Source organism: Microtus oregoni, unplaced genomic scaffold (assembly GCF_018167655.1).
Source record: "Microtus oregoni isolate MIOR12 unplaced genomic scaffold, Mior012 000014F_ref0000157, whole genome shotgun sequence".
NCBI lineage: Eukaryota > Metazoa > Chordata > Mammalia > Rodentia > Cricetidae > Microtus > Microtus oregoni.
Genome location: NW_024543073.1, coordinates 11,446,121 through 11,467,444, shown reverse-complemented (window position 1 = coordinate 11,467,444; position 21,324 = coordinate 11,446,121). Strand labels below are relative to the sequence as shown.

General features: G+C 35.7%; 1 protein-coding gene across 1 annotated transcript in view; it reads left to right on the top strand.

Annotated features, from left to right (window-relative positions):
* Adamts6 (ADAM metallopeptidase with thrombospondin type 1 motif 6) overlaps positions 1-21,324 on the top strand; it is a 214,240-nt gene that overhangs the window by 100,447 nt on the left and 92,469 nt on the right. Inside the window, exons 12-14 of the mRNA XM_041663714.1 lie at positions 4,023-4,168; positions 6,271-6,334; positions 19,361-19,463. Of these exons, the coding sequence (XP_041519648.1) occupies positions 4,023-4,168; positions 6,271-6,334; positions 19,361-19,463 (313 nt within the window). The remainder of the gene's footprint in view (positions 1-4,022; positions 4,169-6,270; positions 6,335-19,360; positions 19,464-21,324) is intronic.

Here is a 21,324-nt window from a genome sequence, read left to right as displayed (position 1 = left end):
CTGCTTTCTACATGATATTTTCAGCATATTTATTTTATATTATAAAGAAATGTGAAAAATAAGAAACAATATGAAATTTATTTTGGAAGTATGAAGTTTCATTTATCTCGCCTTTATGGTTTTTGTTAACTACACTTAAATTAACAGAAAGAAGACCAAATATCCAACTTACTTAGATAATTGAGTCTATAGTAACAAGAATATTAACTAGAACCATCCAAGATTACTAGTTTGGTTATAACCTTTGAGAGTAAAGTTTAGGAGCTGGATTATATCTCTATATCTAGCTTTCATACTCTAAAGTAAAGTAACAGTCCATCCTTCTGAAAATATAGCATTTGCTAAACAACTCCATGGTAGGAAAGAATAGAAACATACATTACAGCACTCAAAATTTTCACCTGTATATGCTTATTGGCTCTATAGACTTCAAGTTGCTTTGTTTGGTGTAGTCCAATTATTCTATGCATGATTTACATACATTGAAATATTTAAGCATATTGATTAATTCAAATATCACTTGATCCATGTTAACTCTCAAATGAGTGCCTTAAAGCTTCATTAGTCAGTTAAATAACTTTTTAAAAATTATATACTACATCAAGATATTTACTAACAATAGAGAGAAGTAGCAAGAACTACAAAAACTTAAGTACAAAGGAGGGAGTAATAAAACAGGATGCAAAAGAATACACCTGCTGAAATAAAAATCAAACCAGTTGCTTAGTAGATTTTAATTTCTTTTAACGTTTGTCTACATTGAACTAATTCAAAAAGTTTTCTTATTTTAATCTATATTGGAGTCAAGAAGTAAAATTGGTTCCCATTGTTAAAGAAACAAAAAAGCTCAAGTGACTTTCTTTGGAGCCTAAAATATTTCTAGAATGAAAACTGATAATAGTAATATAAAGCTTCTTCCACATGCTGAAATCAGTAACTTTTAAGCCAGTTAGCTGAGTTAACTAGTTATCAAATTGGAGACCAGTCTTATTAAAAATGAGGTACCTGGTATTTATACTATTACTATGATTATTTTACCCAATAATCCTTGTTACTTAACTTTTTGTAATCAGTTTTTATTACTTCCATTGAATAATTATAGAAATAGAATTTATACAGTAAATGTTTTCTTGAAACTGTTTATGGAATACTATTTTTGTATAGCTGTTAATGATGAGAAAGCCAAGTGTGAAGAATCAGATGCTCAAAGTAAGCCTTGGCAACTCAGCATGTCAAGGCTGTTCAGTTCTACATGAAAGCCTGTTTCTAAAACACCCAAACCTCTGAAGTCTCCCAAAACTTATGAAAATTGAACAGCATCTTATAAAATACATAATACATTAATCTTTTACTTTAAGAGATTTATTTATGTAAAATTTGGGGGTGGGGGCCAAGAGAGGATAATGAAATATATGTACTGAAAGAAGAAAGATAAACTATTCGTGTTGAGGAAGAGGACCTGAGAGATCTGAGGTCAGATAAGAACAGAGTATAAATATATGTATGTACACATATAGAATATACCTGCATTTACATACATATATGAAAATATTGCAATGAAAACTCAACTTTTGTGTGCTAATCAAATAATTATTTTAAAGTTTGTGTATGTATATGCTGGGTTCTGAACCCAAATCTTCAAGTGCTAACTATCTTTTTACTACTCTGGTATCCGTCTAAGTAGGCCAAAAATAAGGCTCAAAGGAAAACAAGGGTATTTATTGACTCTTTCATTGCCCTTTGTAAGCATATATAGCAATACTGATATATACTTTGAAATTTATATCTTTTAGTATTTTTATGGCTCTCACTATTTTTAAATCCTAAGAAAAAAGTTAAAAAGTAAAACATTTCCCTTCAAATCATATGTATTCTCACGGAAGTCTGAAATGACAAGAAAACAAATGTGAGTTTGTTTATCTTAATCTTTTCTAGCTCCTTTCTGACATGTAGTGACTAAAATAGGATTCAAAATCTTGCAATTTAACTATAATAATTCATCTAATAGTTTTTTTACGTGCATACTAGATACCAAATAGTGATGGAGGCAGTCCTCATTACAACAGGGTCCCTGTGACGATGGGTCTGCATTTTACCTCTTCTGTCTAATATACTGCTACATGTTGCTATGCTAGCCTTAAAATGAGGCTAGTCTGAGGAACAGAAATTAACAGCAGCCATGTGATGTTTTCAAGGCTTGCATTCTAAGCAGAGAGGGGTGAACTAAGAGGAAATTGATAAGATAACTAAAGTAGTTCTAACTGGTAAGGTTGTTGAAGTGGAAGGCATAAGTAAGCACTGCTCCATAATGAAAAGGATAGCTCTAGGGCAAGAATGGATGGTGAGGTGCCTCTTCAGAATAAGAGCATCCTGGAAAAAGCTGTCTGCTGAAATGATACTTGGTCTAAGACTAAATGGTCAGAAGACATCTATGTAAACAACTGGAAGCTGGGTGTGATAGCACAACCTGGAATCCTAGCATTTAGAAGACTAAAGCTCTGGGATTGTTACTTTCAAAGTCAGCCTGGGCCACGTGGCAAAACCTATCTTGATTGACAATTTAGTTAAAAAGGACTAGAGATGTGGCTTAGTGTAGACAAGCTAGCATGTATTCAGCTCTCTGATTTGTGGTATCAGTTGCTAGGAGAAGGCAACCTGAAGGATGAGCAAATGTGCTAGTGAGGGAGCAAGTGTAGAAGGAGAGGTGGGCGAGGAAGAACTAACAAACCATGTGGCTACTGATCTCCTTGCCAAGGCGAGGGGGCTCAGAGGCTGTGAGGGCTCTATCAGCAAGTCTGGGCTTAAAGGAGATGGGAGCCACTGAGGCCTTTTAAGCAAAATAGTAACAGCATGAAATCAAAATAGTGTGATGCTGTGTCTTTAAAAGCCACACCTGAATTCTCTCTGGGAAAGATGGAGGCAGAATCACCAAGTGAGGAGCTACTCCGTCTGGAGGCTGTTGTCTAGGGTGGCAGCCATATAGAAGGTGAAATTGAGAGAACTGCCCTGTACCTCAGGAGTTAAAAACCAACAAACTTGGTGACATAATTAGGACAATGAAATGATTAATTTTTAAGTGTCTCACATCTCATTATAAGGTTGAATTTCTTAATGGAATGATCCTGTTGACAATTAACTCTAACAACTGTTGCCAATTGTTATCCATATAAACATTTCACTTTCATAGGTGAGTTTGATTTGTTAATGTTTGATGATTTAGAAAAATGCACCAACAAAAACCTATAAATGCTTGACTTAAAAGAATACTTTTATTTTGCCATATACTGCAAATAAGATTTATCATGCTAGAGTTATGAACTGATTATGTGATGTCTGCTTTCTGATAAATTATTCCTGGCTCTCTCCTTAGGGGCAGCATGTATGGTTTATTGCACAGAGTAAAACTGAACAGAATTCCAGTACACATGTTCGTACAGGGGCCTTTCACATGGCTAGTCAATGTATATAAGGTTTTTTGTGCCCAGTCCCTAGTGTCTTGGCATTACTTTTATTATGTCTGTGCTGCTCCTAGATGAAATACCACAAAGAATTCTTTTACTATTGTAGCCTCAACCAGTTTTTCTTTAAAGAACTTGCAATTATCATCATAAAAACTCCTTACTGGAGAACTTTCCATAGTGCATTATCATTCCACAAGTCTAATAATAGTAGAATATAAAGATTTTTTTAAAGAAATTACTACAATATCTAAAAATGATTTTGAGGTCTCTAGCTAATTCCATAATGAGAAACACTAAAAGTCTGGACAAAGAGAAACAAAGAGAAACTGCCAAAGTCAGGGATTTTAGAACTGGTACACATTGGAGACTATAAATGTGACCAGCTGAAGATACTTTGCAAATCATATGCACCTTTACGTTGTCTAAACACAGTTAAAAACCTGTTCTCTTGAGAATGTAAATGCTTAAAATTGGTCATCACCTGAGTTTTATGAAAGTTTATGGACTTCTATCTTGTATCTGCCTAAAAGCTAATTCTGTGTGTTTTGTGTCCTCTTACAGTGGTGCTATCAGGGAGAATGTGTTCCTTTTGGCACTTGGCCCCAGAGCATAGATGGGGGTTGGGGTTCCTGGTCGCTGTGGGGCGAATGCAGCAGGACCTGCGGGGGAGGCGTCTCTTCATCCCTAAGACACTGTGACAGTCCAGCGTAAGTAGCTAAAGTAAGCCAGAGCCAACAAAAAGACACAATTGGAAATGATTCAAAGCTGTGGTTTCACATGTTATCTGTAAAAATGTTTCTCTAGCAAGCCAAGTGCTTGTCTTCAGAAGAAGCAAGAGGTCCAGGAAAGTGGAGGAGCTTTGTTAGACAGACTTTCTTTTTCTTCCTTTCCCCTTATTGTGTAAGTAAAACTTAAGAAAGAGAGAGGGAGAGAGAGAGAGAGAAAGAGAGAGAGAGAGAGAGAGGGAGAGAGAGGGAGAGAGAGAGAGGCAGGCTAAATCTTTCAAATAGAAAAGCATTGTCTTCTAGATAAGTTAGTAATGATCAGATTTCCTCCTCTGAAGACTGCTGACTTATGGATGAATCCATGTCTGGTTTCTGCTACATTATCGTTATTTCCAGAAAAAGAAGGGCTTTTCACATGTCACATAAAATTATCACTGCCACATTACTATTAAAAGGACCAATGAGAGCGCTTCAGGGGTTGAGATGCCTCGATTCGCATCACAGATCACAATGAAGACAATTCTGTCCATGTGTTAAAGTGGTTTCCATTCACATGCTCCTGTCATCTCTCAGTACTGTTGCAAGCAAGTCAGCCTGTCCCTATCCCATCACTCTCCAGCCAGAGTCCCCACGGGGCAAGGCCAGCCCATCAGTATGCTTTGCCAATTCTATTTCCTCTCCATCCTATCAATGTACAGGTGGACTGGTACTTTAATTTACTTTTCCTATTCTGCCTAAGACTCACCTGCTCCTTCACTGCTGCCTGCTACCTATCCATAGTGTCTAGAACTGAAGCTGAGGACCGTTTCTGATAAGCAGTCTTTGGTGAAGAATGATGTTTTAACATCTCTACTCACCCCACCCACTAATCTGGATAAATGATGGTCTAGTTTAGTTCTTTATTTGTTCTCATTTTAACCTTGGACTCTTAGCTTTTTTCAAATACCTTGTTTCTATTTTTTTTTATCTAAGAATATTTTCTTTAAAACAGTTCTAAATTTCAATTTCCCACTTTCTAGCATTGTTGCCTTCCTACCACACAGAGATTCCTGTTATAATTTATAAACTACTCTTGGCTGTCATCATCCCCCCAACTTTATTTGGCCTCACAATCCCTTTCTCTCAGCTTGACTCAAGTTGATCAATCCACTGATCTTCAAAACATATTCCAAATCCATTGATATCAGTAGACTTGATTCCTTTTTAAGCAAGTGCAAGGATAATTAGCCTAAATTCAACAAAGCCTGCTATAAACTACTATCCCACAAGGCTCATTCATAGTTTTGAGGTTTTGGGGTGTTTGTCTCCCTTGGCGGCTACATGGCTTCTCTGTGACTCTGTCTACTCTCGCTCTACATCTTTGTTCAGATTTTTCACCTAGCTTTGCTCTGTTAAGCCATTGGCCAAAATCAGTTTCTTTATTAACCGATGGCAATAAAACACACAGAAGGGAATCCCACATCAGTTTGTCACTCAGTAATAGCATGTCTGAGTGATGGCATATGTTTTTCCTGAATTTTAAATAATTTAAATATTAATTTACAAAAGCAAATATTTGATATTGTATTTTCACTAATATGGAAGAAATATAACACAAAGCCATCTTTTTAAATTTGATATTTTTAACTTTATGTTGAAATTAAATGAAAATGCATTTTTGTATTATTTACTCTGAACTGGATCCATTCCCAGGAAGTCATTAAGTGTAATCTCTTTGTTTCCCACCTGAAAGAAAATTATAGTCTTTTCTGAAAGAAAAGATTATATTTTCATTATAGATGAGGTTTTTAAAGTCATTGTATTGAGTGGAGTACTACCCTATGATAATTAAATATACTAATTTAATTATATTTTCCTGAGAATATAATCATAACTCCTAAGTCTTACAAATTATTCATATATGCTGCTATAACTTTATTCTGAATAACCATATTCATTGTTAACAATGATCATTATTTTAATAACTGATAAAACATCACATTTTATATCTTACTGTAACTTTTGATGAGTTCATCAAGCAATATATGTAGTCTTTGTTTGACAAATGCATTATAATCACATGTTAAAAAAATGTTGTTTTCCAGACCTTCAGGAGGTGGAAAATATTGCCTTGGAGAGAGAAAACGGTATCGCTCTTGCAATACAGATGTAAGTAAATCCAAAATTTGCTATGAGTAATTAGTTTACTCTTTTCTCATGCAGGGAAAGCTTTCAATTTTAGGCTCTTTAATCAGAAATTCATCTGTTGTAAAGGTCACATGAATTTCCTAAAAAGCTAGCCTCAGCACTGTCAGTTCCATCAGTAAGACCATGAGGTAGTTCCAGAAGCAGGTGCAGCTGTCTTCTCTATGATGGGGAGACCCATATATGCCCTGAAAAACCTGGTTTCAACTCCCAACCTCACTGTCACTATGTTTCTTGAGTCCACAAGTGGCAGTCTTACTATGCTCTTCATCTTGTTTTCTGTCCCTCACAGCAAGGAGCCTGAGACTCGCACATCATCCCTCGTCTTTTGGTGGCCAGTCCCTTAAGACTCAACATTACAATCCATAGTCTCTTCTGTCCCAAATCATGTCCTTGCCACTGGCAACTATGAAAATATTTATGTGCCCTCAGGAATTGATGAACCATTATCAGCAGAATTTCCCTCAGGAATTGATGAACCATTATCAGCAGAATTTCCCTCAGGAATTGATGAACCATTATCAGCAGAATTTCCCTCAGGAATTCATGAACCATTATCAGCAGACTTTCACGTCTGACTTTTCTGAGTTTCCCTTATCTTTACTGTGCTAGCTGCATCTCTGTTGCTGTGATGAAATACCCAGACAAAGGAACCCAGGGGAGAAAGTGTGTATTTTAGTTTACAGCTCCAGAACCAGTACAGCCCATCTTGGTAAGGAAAGCATGGCAGCAGAGCATGAGACCTGTCTATCACGTTTGCACCAGAGAGGTAGAAGAGAAAGAAAACAGAAAGTATGACCATGTTAGAAAACTTCAAAGCTAGCTCCTAGTGCCATACTTCCTCTAGCAACACTACCTCTTAAAGGTCCCATAAAACCTTCTCAAATAACACCGCTAGCTAGAGACCAACATACAAACACAAGTCGTTGGGAGGCATTTCATGTTAAAACAGCATTTACGCCGGGCGGTGGTGGTGCACGCCTTTAATCCCAGCACTCGGGAGGCAGAGGCAGGCGGATCTCTGTGAGTTCGAGGCCAGCCTGGTCTAGAAGAGCTAGTTCCAGGACAGGAACCAAAAAGCTATGGAAAAACCCTGTCTCGAAAATAAAAACAAACAAACAAACAAACAAAAAACAGCATTTACCTTCATGGTTTGATGGAAACCATCACTCCTTCAAATCTACTGTTTCCTCTGTAGTTTGCAAAATGGGAGCTTTTTGATTTTCCCCTTGGTCATGGTGGGCTGCCTCTGGTAGTAGATTGACTATCTTTCATTTGGTAATTCTGTCCAGAACATTATTGCTCCTTCCTCTGTATAAAATACACTGTTTTATTTTGTAACACTGAAATATTAAGAAACTAAACTTCATTCACATTTTCCAGTCTACTCCTGCCTTAACTCTTTATAAATTCATAAATGTGCAGAATATTGTTCCAACATATCCTTTTCTGGACTTTTCCATAAGCATACAAGCATCTTTCTGTATAAAAACAAACAAAAAGCCCTTGCCAGTTATTTCAACCACTTCTTTGCCACCCTTTGGAGGAAAGAAATTCCTCCAAAGACTTATCTTTATATACTGAATTGAGTTCACATCTTCTAATTTTTTCCTGAATTTGTTCTTTTGTGATTTTATCTTCATCATAATGTTGACATACTCTTACCAAGTCACAGATGCCTTCAATATTTACTAGTTGTAGTCTTCTTCTTCCTACTCATTTGAACATTTTGATTATTCTTTTTCATTAGTGCTTCTCCTTATTCTCCTAATGTTAGAATACCCAGGACTTTGCCCTTGACTGTTTCTCCATTCTACTGATACTCGTTTTATTTCTGATCTCATAAGCTTCAGTGATTTTGATGCTATATCACTCAACTCCAAAATTTATACCTTTCAGCCCAGCTGTCATCTTACTACTCTGGTTGACCTTTAGTAAACATGCAGTATGTAGTGTATGCGAATGTTATCTACAAAACTATTCAACACTGTTCTCTGTAAGTGTTCTTTACCTCAGATATCTGTTCCACCAGTATAAGTCAAAATTCTAGAGGTTTTTTGTTTGTTTGTTTGTTTGTTTTTCCCCAGTCTTTTCTGTCTCACCATCTGTATCCATCTAATCCCTTAGGAAATTTTGTTATATTTTGCCTTAAAAATATATCTCAGATTTGACAGCTTTTCACTACTTCTGCTACTTCTACTCTGGTCTGAGTTACTAGTATCTATAGTTATCAATTTAATAGGCTTTTATTTTTGTTTTTTGAGGTGCTTTTTGCTAAGTTCAAGACTTTACACATGCTTAGGCAAGTGCTCTACCACTGAACTTCACCATCAAATCTTTAAGAGCCTCATGTGTTGATTTACTAACAACAACCTTTTACTCTTCAGTTTCCAATATTGGAGGCAGAGTAAGTCAGGTTATCCTTGCTCTTTAACCCCCAACACTTCACTGTTTCTTGTATATGAAATTATTACAAAAGCTAGTAAGAGCTATGTAATCTGACTTCCATTGCTTCTGAGAACTGATCTGTTAGCAGCTTCTTCATCATTGACTCTCCTCCAACTACATGGATCTCCTGTAAACCCACCACTGGTGCCCCTTCCCTAGCTAGGACTTTTGTTTTGACTACTCCCTTTCCTTGTGCACTTAATGCTGTCTATCCCTTCATCTTTCCTCGGTTGTTTCCTTCTCAATAAGGCCTAACTTGGATACTGTACTTAAAATTGTAAGCTTCTCTCCTCCTCTATTTCTTTCCCCTTTTAACACACCTGTTTATCATATTTTATTCTGCTAAACAGATCTCAGAATAATTGCATATATCTGTAATCATAAGACTTTTCAAATACTACCACTATTCATTCCCTTAAATGTATATTTTCAAGGAATCACTTAAATGAAGGAAGTCACAACAGAGAATAATCACAATATGTTGACATGAATCATATTTTACAAAAGTATGTACAGTTGGCACATGGCTAATTAGGAATTTAAGGTTCATTTCCATAAAAAGTTAGAGAGAACTAAAAGGCAAAGAAAGTAGGCCAGAGAAAAGCTAGTGGTGTTAAGGACATCCTAGGTAAATGGAGAATGAAGTGCAAGGCCAGTGTGCTAATGGTCTGCTATATGTTCTGAGGCATTTCGAAACCATTGAAAGAGTCATAGATTTTGGCTTTAGATGTGAACAGATGGAAGAAAGACAAGAGTACAACATAACAGTGAATAACTCAATAGGAATTGTACCAGAGACTGCATTTTGTTTCCAGGCTGCCCAGACCTGAATAATCACACAGAAACTATATTAATTACAATACTGTTTGGTCTATTAGCTCAGGCTTCTTATTAAGTAACTCTATCATCTTAAATTAACCAATTTCTATTACTCTGTGTATCACCATGAATCTGTGACCTACCAGTAAGGTTCTGGCGTCTTTTTCCTTAGGCAGCTACATGGCGTCTCCCTGACTTCACCTTCTTTCCTTTTCTATCTTTGCTTGGATTTACTGCATTGCCATATTCTGCCCTGCAATAGATTAAAACAGCTTCTTTATTAAATAATGGTAATAAAACACACTCACAGCATACAGAGGGAATCCCACATCAAGGAATTTAATGGCTGAAGTGCTGAGACAGAGGCTCTCTACAAGTAATGAAAGTGGAGTCTAAAGAGGGCTATTTGGGAGAAAATTCGGAACTGACTTTTAAAAAGCCACAAAAGTAAAACCAAAACCAAAATGAAAACAAAATAAGACAATAGGAAAAGTAGAGTGAGTTGGGTAGAAGTTGAGATCAGAAACAAATACATTTAAATTTATGATATAACAAGTGAGTGCATTCAGAGATGACAACTCCAGAAAGTGGTAATGGGAGTACATGCCCAAACTGGAGTGGAGACAAAGCAGTGGGAAGAACTTCACTGCTTGTAAGACTGATGATTTTTCCATATGAATGCTGAAGACACTCAGGATGATCCCAGAAGTTGGTGTATAGGATGAGACTGTCTTAATTCTCATATACCTCAATCTCTCCTCCAAGAGAGAAAATGACCCTCATTTATTAAGCCCCAAGCTGATTTAGATTAATGACACCAATGTCAGAAGAATAGAGGTTTTATACAAGGACAGAGTGAAGACCTATTGTTATATCATACTATTAGGTAGGAGTGTGAAACTCAAACCCATCTCCTAGTTCACAACTATTTCCAGTATTATGTAATTGAAGGTATGAACATACAATAATATAGGCATTATACAATAAGAGTAATGTATGCTAGGAAGCATAACATGAAAAAAAAAAAAGACAGACACTGTTGCCTGTACTCATGACTGTATTAGAAGCTGAAACTAGAAGCTGAAATGATGGCATTTCTATTACTATTTTTCCCTTTTATTTCAACTTTTAATGAATTAGCTCTATAGTCCTGACTTTTCCATATTAACTCATTTTAATTCTTCAAATAAGAAAGTCATACTTACTTCAGTATTTCGTTGTTTAGAATTTTTTATTTATTTATTTATTTTCAGAATTTTTTATATTTAAGCGAAATGAACTGTCTTTGAATTAAATGTGTCCAACCCAAGTTTTAAAGAGCTGTCATTTTTACCATGCAGTTTTATGAAAAGAGATTTTCAGAATTATATATCATATTAGATAAAACCAAAACTCCTAATGTTAAAAAAAATCTACCAAAATGGTACCTGAAAGGCTCCATTTTATCGGATGGAATTCATTAAGAAATCATGAAGGATGAGTTAGTTGTAGTAAGATTAACTAAGATAAGCAAGAATTCATTGTATTCTGTTAGCAATAGCAAGTGGAAAACCTAGAGAACTGACTGGCCCATGTGTATTTAATAAATTCTCCTTGAATTGTTTTTAGGATACACAGTCTATTCAATATAGCTTGTCAATTTTCTATATATGTAGAAGCCTTGCTCATTCCCTTCTTGTTTACAAAGTTTCTAAATGCACAATTGTTAAATGTCAATATTTCATATACTGCCCAGGTTTCTGTTGTATCTGAACTACTCTGAATTAAAAGAGATAAAAGAATTCACTTTTACCAGGTCAGCCTCATTTCATACTGTGTGCTCATTTACCTCAATCCTATGTGTGTCATATTTTATGACCCCGTAAATGAGATCTGAGTGAGATGTTTCCAATTAGTTAGAATTAAATAGATAGTTTAACAACCAGAAAACATTTTATAAGCATTTTTTACTTGCTCATTTGTGAGCCAAAAGCTTTCTTGAGACTTAAGTATGAATAATACAAATTATAAATTCAAATGATCCTGGAAAAATTTTTAAATCAAAACCCAGAATTAATGTCAAGCAGTCAAAGACCAGGAGAACAGGGATTCTTTTATTTTTGATTTTGGAGATCGTCTCACTCTGTAGCCCAGGTTGGCCTGAAGCTCAACTATGTATCCTTAATTTGCTTTGAATTGCTGGCTGTTCTCTTCCGTTAGCTTCCCAAATGCTGTGGTTCAAAATGTGAGTCACCACATTGAGCAGCAAAGTCAATGTGTATGTGTTTATTTATTTGGAGATCAAATCCAGGGCCCACTGTGTGCTAGGTAAGTGTTGTACTACTGAACTATGAGCTATAGCCCCATCCCTAAAAGTGTTTCATTCTAATGACTAGGCATGCTCTGTGCTTTCTAACTTTTTCCTGAGTATATACATTTTAATGGAAAGTGGAAAACCTAGGGGACTGGCTAACTCATGTGTATTTAATAGATTCTGCTTGTATTATTTCTAGGGCATACAATCTATTGGATATAGCTTGTCAATTTCCTAGATAATGTAGAGGTCTTGCTCATTCCCTTCTTATAACTGGCTGGTTGGTACTTTGCATTTCTGGTTATTTCTCATTTTAACATTAAAAATAGTTGGTTTTTTGTTTTGTGTGTGGGAGTCTGTTAGTATGTATGTCTGTATGTGCATAGGATAGGAGGATCCATTGGTAAAGTACTTTCTATGTGAACATGAAGATCTGAATTTGAATCCCCAAAACCCATGTAAAAAGCTATTTAGTCTATAACCCCAGGATTTGGAGTTGGGTGCATGGAGTTTGGAGGGTTCTGGAGCTCAATGGCCACTCAGCCCAGTTGAATGAATAAGCTCCAGGTTCAGTTAGAGACTCCATCTCAGATAATAAATTGAAGAACAATCAGGGAAGATATCAGCATCAACTTATAGCTTCCATATGCTTGCCAACACAGGTGTACATGCACCTGAACACCATGTGTATACACATATATGAACACACATGTACTATGCACATAAAACAATAGTATTAATAATGCTATTGATAATTGTTGTTTATAAATTTATGATTAGTTATTCTAGCACTACATTAAAATCATGATTGTAAAACTGAATGTTAGAAAAATCAGACAATTAAAATCTGAGTGTGCTCCATACTGCCCCATAGTACCCTTGATAGTTTATTTTCCAGCAGTTATTGAAATGTAAAGGGTCACTGTTATTAGTTGCTACAACAGTTGAGTAGTGTTAATATAAAGAAACTGATTGCATTCATAGTTAATATACTACTAAGGGAATAATATAAACCTTACACCAGACATCCAGAGCCTTTCTGAACTATACACTCAATACTGCCATATCCAAGTTCCACTGGACATTGCAAATACTTCAACTGGTAGAAAACATTTAATTAAAAATAACCTAACAAAGCAAAGAAATAACACCAGATCTGTAAATAATAATGGAGTACATAAAAAAACACAAAAAAACAAGACAGCATAACTCTTCCAAAACTTATTAACCCTATAGCAATGGCATCTGATGAGATTGAGTTAGAGGAAATCTCAGAGAACTCAAAATAATGATTCTAAGTATGTTTAAAGGCATAAGCAAATGGCAGGATATAATAAGGAAAGTGATGGATAATGTGAAAGATAAAATAAAAAACAAAGATTAATACTGATGAAAACATAATCTGAAATTAAAAATAATTATAGCAAGTCAGAGTTTAAAAGTCTGCGGAAAGTCTCAGATACAGAATAGAACAAAGAGAGAACTGAGTGTCTGGGATATCTGAGCATGAAGACAAGGGTGAGGAACTGTAACAAACTTTCAGGGACAAAGATACAATAATAAAAAGGGATCATAGGGAACTGTGAGATGGATACAACACACTGAAAAGATCATATTTATTAGTTAAAGACACAGAAAAGGGCAAAGGATCTCTAACTCGACAGTAAAAACTTAAAGAAATCCTTCAGATCGGAGAGAAAAACAAAGCCATCCACAAGGCCATAGGAATTAACAAACCATGCTGGGATAGTACTAAAGAAGAGAAGGGGGAAACACTACAAAATCAACAGAATAGCAGCGATCAGTGCACAGTTTTAATAGCTGAATATGAATAATCCCAATTTCTCAATCAGAAGACACAATAGTAGATTGGTCCAAAAAGAAGAAGCTATCTATGTGTTGCTTCCAAGAAACACCACACACACTCACGCAGACAGTACCAAGTAAATGGACATAGGACTTTGAGAATCCAATTTCAACTCAGTTAGAAAGCAAATAACAAATGCTGGTGAGAGGTGGGAATATGTGAATGTTTATCTAAGGTTAGATGGAATGTAAATTGATGCAGCCTCTGTGGAAGTTGTGTGGGGGCTTCTTAGAAGCAAAAATAGAATTACAATATGATCCATCTACACCATTCTTAGGCATTTTCCCAAAGGCCTCCATAGCCTTCTATCAAGAAACTTGAATATCCATGTTTACTGCTGCTCTGTTCATAATAGCTATGGCACAGAATCAGTTTAGATGTCCTTTAACTGATGCTTGGAAAATGAAAATATGATACATATATACAAAGAATTTTATCCAGCTGTAAATAAAACTGAAATTATGAAACTTACAAGAAAATGGATGGAACCGGAATATATCATACTAAGTGCAGTGACCCAGGCTCAGAAAGTTTATGTTCTTTCTTGTATGTAGATCCAAAATTAGATATTTACATGTGTCTATTTATCTTGGAGTACCTGTACAGAGCTCAGAAAACTAGAAAGGGGCTGTGAGAGGAAGGTGAGCAGTCTTAAGGAGTGAAGATATAGTAGATACATATGATAAAAAGAAGGTGGACATACAGGGAGTTAAAGCTTTAAGTTTGGATGAGGATGGATGCACAGGAAGTGGAAGAGATGTGCAATGTGTTGTCCCAAACTAAGCATATATCAAAAACCCTTAAGGAAACTTATTTCTTGGGAAAAGGAGAAAGAAAAATCAGAAGAAAGAGGAAACACTATAAAACTGGGATGGTGTCAGTGAACTAAATATGCAGCACAGGGTCTTCCTACTTACTAAAGGTGGCTCACAATTTCTGATATAAGAGTCTTAGTGAAATAACGCTAGTACAGACAGAGTCAAATGCCATAATTTCTAAGATTTATAGCATCGGTAGAGATGACAAAAGGAGCAACATCCACACTGGAACACCTCACTGCTTAGAAGCTTGTGTTACCTATGTACAATCCTATAGAGGTAAATTGGATTGAAAAATACAAGATATAAATCTTTTGCCTAAGTTATAGGGAATTAAAACCTAGAACCAACATAGATCAAGTAGTCTTACTAATTAATAGCAAATACAAACAGAATATCTACAGTTTCTCCTTAGTGTCATATAATATAAAGATGGAATAGGGGACTTATAAATACAAGACTCAATACAAACATAAAAATATATCACAAATGGGTATCCAGTTATAAAATTTACCTGTCATCTTTAAAAATATTTTTAGAATTATTTTATGTGTATGAGTGTTTGGTCTGCATGTATGCATGTACCACATGCATGTCTGGTTCTGTAGGAAAAATATGATAAGTTTAGGCAAATGTTTAGGGAAAAAAAGTTTAGGAAATGCTTATCTATCCAAATAGTTGAAAGTACAATATAGTTTATAAAATGTATTAATACCTATAGATCTGGAAAATGGCGATAAAGATTTTGTTGTTATTGTTTTTATTTTGAAAATACTTACACACCCTAGAGACTGAGGCCTGTGGCATTGCTCTTGGGTCCATGGGGCTGTACTTGTTGGTCTGGGGAGAGGATGCTAGATTAGTTTTAAAATTATTTTATATACATGCTTTAGGACAGTGTTGATACTATTGTTATTCTTAATAGCCTAAAAACACACTACATATTAACTCTCCATTTTTAAAAAAATTAATCAAAAATAGGATTCAGAAATTTCTTCCAGGAACTACTTTCCTTTGATTACTCTTTGATCTCTCTCCAGACCAGCCAGCCAATGGGATTCCTGCTTAGTTTATATTTACTTTTCACATATTCAGAGCATTCACTGGTGAGAACTGAAACCAGAACCAGACTGGGAAACAGCCTCATCCAGATGCTCAACAGTTCTGCCTCAGGGCGTTTGCACTTGCAGTCCTCTTGGTTCTCCAAACCACTCCTCTCTCACCTCACCACCAACTTCTTTACTCTGCTTCGCCATTCTTCTCATGTCAAACTACAATAAATTTTACGAAAGTAGGCATTTAAGGTTTTATTGTTTCCCCTCTAATCCCAAAGCCTAGATTATATCTGACACATATTATAAAACTTATAAATACTTGTTAAGTGAACCTAGGCCAGTTCTTTGTAACTTGTTTTAAGAAGACCACTGACTAATTCGTATATACACAGAAGAAACTTATCAAGGCCTGGGTATCTTTCAATCTAAGAAGATTTGTTTAGTATAGATTCAGAAGAAAGAATAAAAATCACTTGGTTGTTGGAAGGCAAGTTTTGGTGGAAATAAAGGAAGTTGCTCATAGTTGTAGCTCTCTGAAAAGTATTTGTCTGTCCTGTTCATGTTTCTACAAATTGGGTGTCTGCTTTGGGATAATTGTAGAAGAAACTAAGAATCTGTTCAAATGGTATTATATCATCTCTCACCCCAGATCTTGACAGATATGATTCTGGACTGGCTTAACAACTAATCAAATCTGACTTGTCTCCCCCCCCCCCTTTTTTTTGTAATTACTTCTATTGAAGCACTGACATGACCAATTTCTTACCTAAGCCTATGCTGTTACATCATTTGGAGTGACTCAAGGAGGTATTCTCATTCAGATAAAGGAAGTATCTTCTACCCTGAAATTTTTTATGAATCAAATTTCTGTAGTCCCGTTCTTTTCTTATGAAATAATTAAGATTACTTCATGAGAGTGCTGTTAGGGATGAAGCAGCTTACACACCTAAAGATCTCTGAAGTCTGTCACAGTGTACTTAGAACTAGTTAAGTGGCAATTATAACAATGCTTTGATTTTATTGTAGCTGACCCTAGGAGAGGCACTCATAAGAAAAGAATAGGTAAAAAAAAAACTTCATGTAATGCCATCCAAGTGCTTCATAAACAGCAGTTCCCTTTTATTGACTATCTGCTTTTCTTCAGCTTTAAAGGGTCCTTAGAAAATACTAGAAAGCAGCATTTTTAATTTTGTATTCAGTGACTGGCTTAATATGTTAACTCAGCTTTGTACTGGTGTTTGTATAAGAGCTGTTGTTTCTCCTTATGTTTCTGTACAGTTCTGTCTTTGGTATAGGATGGCCTTTTCCACTATTCGGAAACACTCAGAACACATAATCTCTTTCTGCCTTCCTGCATAGCTTTACTTGGCTTCCCTATCTAATTCCCCAGCACAGTCTTAATAATCTCCCCAGGTCCTTTTTCTTTCTGAACTATCTCAACTGTAATACTTTGGGACACACTCAAAGTTTTCTTTCAAATTCAGTATTTACATAACTTATTACATAGCTCATTGGTCTTTCACTCACGCAGCACCTAAAGACAAGCTGTAAGATATTGTTGTTTGCTATTTATATTTCCTGAAGTAGTTATATACTTTTCCCACCTCAATCTGGTCTTTTCAACTAGATTAAAAACTGTGCTTGGGCAAACTTTTAAGTGGTTGATACTCTTTTTGGTGAAAACTTGTATCTACAGTTCAAATTACATATATTTTTGAAATTGGTATTTTCTTTTAAAACAGATTTGGTACTTGGTAAAACCACTGACAGACAACTTTAGCTCTCATGAAAGAGTCTTTGAAAATAACTTAGAAAGAGACCAGGGAATGACCCAGTGGTTAAGAGCATGTCTGTTCTTTCAGAGGACCAGACTACACGTCTAGAACCCACTTTGGGTGACTCTAGCTCCAGGGACTCTGGCACCCTCTTGTGGCATTCGTGTTTACCTACACTCATGTGCATATTCTCTTGCACCCTTAAACACATATGATAATTAAAAATAGTCTTTATTATGTTCAACCATGTTTATCAGACATAAATAATCAATGACAGTTTGAATAGGCCTCCCCAAATCATAAACATTTAAAACATTTTGAGGGTATTTTTGCAGATTTTGTTTGCTTGTAGTTTAATTATATGGTTCTTGACCATGTACTTTGTATATGACAATGTTATGTAGCAATGTCAAATGTCAGTATTTCAAAGATACAAATATTAGCAAACAGTGAAAAGAAGGACTGGCCAGCATAGTATGACGCACTAGCTAAAAGTAGGCAAAAGAGTAATTACACACACACACACACACACACACACAAAACCCTTAGGTTTGGAACTGATGGTGTAGTATTTCACTACACTGAGTATATTTTAAGATTTGAGGCTCTTAACATAATGTACAGATGCTGTCACTATTTTAAAATCTGAGGCTTTGGACTTAATATGCTAAAAATTTTGAGCCATATCCTATAGTAAGTAATGATAGAAATGTAAATGTTTGCACAGCATGGTCTATTATTTCCACACATCTCATAGAAACTATTTACTATTACTTATTGACCTTGGAGACTGCACAAAGCAAGGGTAGATGTCTAAGGGGGTTGCTAAGAAAGTCCTCAAGTTTGTCTCTGAGGATGCCTGTAAGTCACTTGTCATTTATTCTGATCTGAGGACTCCCAGGACTGGAGATGTGGTTCAGTGACACACTTTTACTGCCCAGCATCTATAGACCCTGGCTGGATTTCCAGCATCAACTTCCTCCCATTTTGTTCTTTCATGATATATTCTTTTCTACATTTAAGAGGAAAGTTTTCTTAGTGTTTCAAAATTTATAGCTTTTTTAAAAATTTAGTTGCTACAGTGCTACAGAAATCTAAAAGATGAATCAAATTGTGCTATTGCCCAAACACTCAGTGAGATGTTATACTTTCTGTCTTTGTGTACTTAAGAGTTGAGTAAGAGATGACTGTGGCATTTGTAATTTAGACCTAGTTAGATTGGCAGGGTTTTTTCTCTAAAATTTTCAGGTAAAAGAACCATTCCAAACTTTTATAACCAGTTATTGTTTTCTTACCATTTCCTTTTCCCTTAAAAACATGTGCACATTTGGTACCAATTTATCATTTCATTTTCTGTGATGCTAAAAGGTGAAATTTACATTTTAATAAGTCCAAATCTCTTGAATTTGAAGGTGCTTGGAGTTGAATCCTAGCGTTTTTCCCAGTTCAACTTCTGGTTTTCATCAGGAAGCGTCTGCACTGATCAGGGTACAAATGGCGATTTACAAGCAAGATGCTGTCTCAGTGCTTGGCATCCTGGTGCCTTCACGTAAATCTAGAGCAAGTCATGGCACCTGGGCTTCAGGCGCTGTTACCTAGGGGCCTTGTGTTCTAGGTTCTTGTCTGGTTTCCGCATGTCTCTGTAAGGAGGTATGATGGCTGCAACACATGAAAACTTCTGTGGCAACTTTCTAGCATTCAGTTTAAGTCACTGCAGTTATTTCTTCTCACCTAGACGGGCAGCTCAGACACCTCCGTGTGAGTCTGTATTGTAAAATGGTTTAAAAAAAAAAAAGTCAAATGACACCCAGAGGAGATAGGGCAGCAGTCAGTAAATACGAATTCTAGGGACGCTGTCCCTTGGTTTTTGGCATTTTACAACAATGGTACCATTTATGATTTTATTTTATTTTAGCCATGCCCTTTGGGTTCCCGAGATTTTCGAGAAAAACAGTGTGCAGACTTTGACAGTATGCCTTTCCGGGGAAAGCATTATAACTGGAAACCCTATACTGGAGGTAACGTATGACCCGGCAGAGCACTCGTGCTCGAGAGCTTTGCGATATTCACGTGCAGACCTTCATGGACGTAGTAGCTAGAATCAGTGTTTGCAGGTCAAAGCAAGAAAATGCATATGTTATTTTCCAAGTCTTATATTTTAGCTTCCCTGTGATAGTTTATATGCAACAGTTTACAAATTATTAAAAATTATATTATAAAACTAATTTTCTTTAAAAAGTTTTTAAAAGTCCTAGAAAGTATGTAATCATGTAAAACTCATAAAATATGAGCTCTGCTTGAGACTTTCCAGGTATAAATTATAATCATTGAATATTTGCAATTATCCCCTTACAACAAAATATGCCGACATAAATCAACTCAGTGAACTCCAAAGAAAAAAGGAAACCTATTTATTTTTTTCTGAGTCAAAGGCTAGTGATCTTTCTAAAGATCTATTGTTTGATTTGCTTTCAGTTTTTCCTTTTTAGAAGTTATTGTGTATGCACACATGAACACAGATTTCCCCAGGACTCTTATGTGGAAGTCAGAGGATAAGTTCCAGAGGTCAGTTTAATCCTTTCACCTTGTCAGGTCCGGGGACTGAACTCAAGGCCAAAGGCTTGGTGGTCAGTATCTGTACCCATTGAGCTAATTTGATGGCCGTATTTTAAATTTTGTTCTGGGTAAGGTTTTTCTTGTTTTGCTTTATTTTTGAGAAATTTTTTTTGTTTTTTTTTTTTTTTTTTGAGAAAATTTTTTTGCTGTGTAGCTTAGGCTTGCTTTAAATTTACTCTCATTGACTGAGCTTCCTGGGTGCTGGATTTGCAATGTGTACCAACACGCCTGCTATATTAAATGTTTTTCCTTGTCTGAAAGCATTTTTGCTACTTAGTTTGGATATGTATCAAAGACTAATATTTGTCATTAAAAAGATGAAGTTTTTTTCAAAATATAAACTACATTTTGTTGTGTGGAAAATTTTAATGTACCATGAAAAGTACTGTGTTATATAATTTTGATTTAAAATTACACAAGAACAGAGTACTTTAAAAACTTTTTTGAGCGTAAGACCTATGTACTGACTACCAATGTTTTACCTTTATTATTTTATTACACACATGTATGCTCATCTCTCTAGCCACTTATTAATCATGCTGGTTTTGATGCATTTAAATTAACCTGTAGCCATTTTCTTCTGAATGCTTTGGCATATGTACCATTGGCCATCATTCAGTTGTTTGCTCATTTTTTCTTTGGCCATAGAATATGGACAATGAGGTGCATGTATCTTACCTGTGTTCTCTCTGAATTTTTGGCAACTGCATATATCCATGAAGCCTGAGTGAGATACAGAACGTCACCATTACTTCCAAAATTACCCTAGTCCTTACTGGTTCAGATCTATAACTGTTTTTCATAGACTAACAGTCTTAAGCAACAGACATTGACTATTCCTGGTTTTGGAAGCTGGAAACCAAATATCAGGATGTACGCAGGGGTGAATTCTAGAGAGTGACCTTTTCTGGGTTGCAGACTACCATCTTCTGTTTGTATCTGCCATGACACAAGAGAGAGAAGCTCCTGGACACTAATTCAATTCATAAGGACCTAATTCCCAAAGGCTCCCTTATCAAATAACATCATATTGGGCTTCGGCTTTGAACATAAGACATTTGTAGAGGACATAAAGCTTAGTCCCAAAACAGTCTTCATAGTTCTTTACATCTGTAGTCAACTCTCTAAGGGGTAAACATTGCTCATTTTTCTTGCATTCTTTAATTATGCCTGCCCAAGAACTTCATATAGTTAGTCTTGTCCATTACTGTTTCTGCAAGACTTCCTTCTACCAGTGCTTTTATATTGATCCTTGTTGTGATA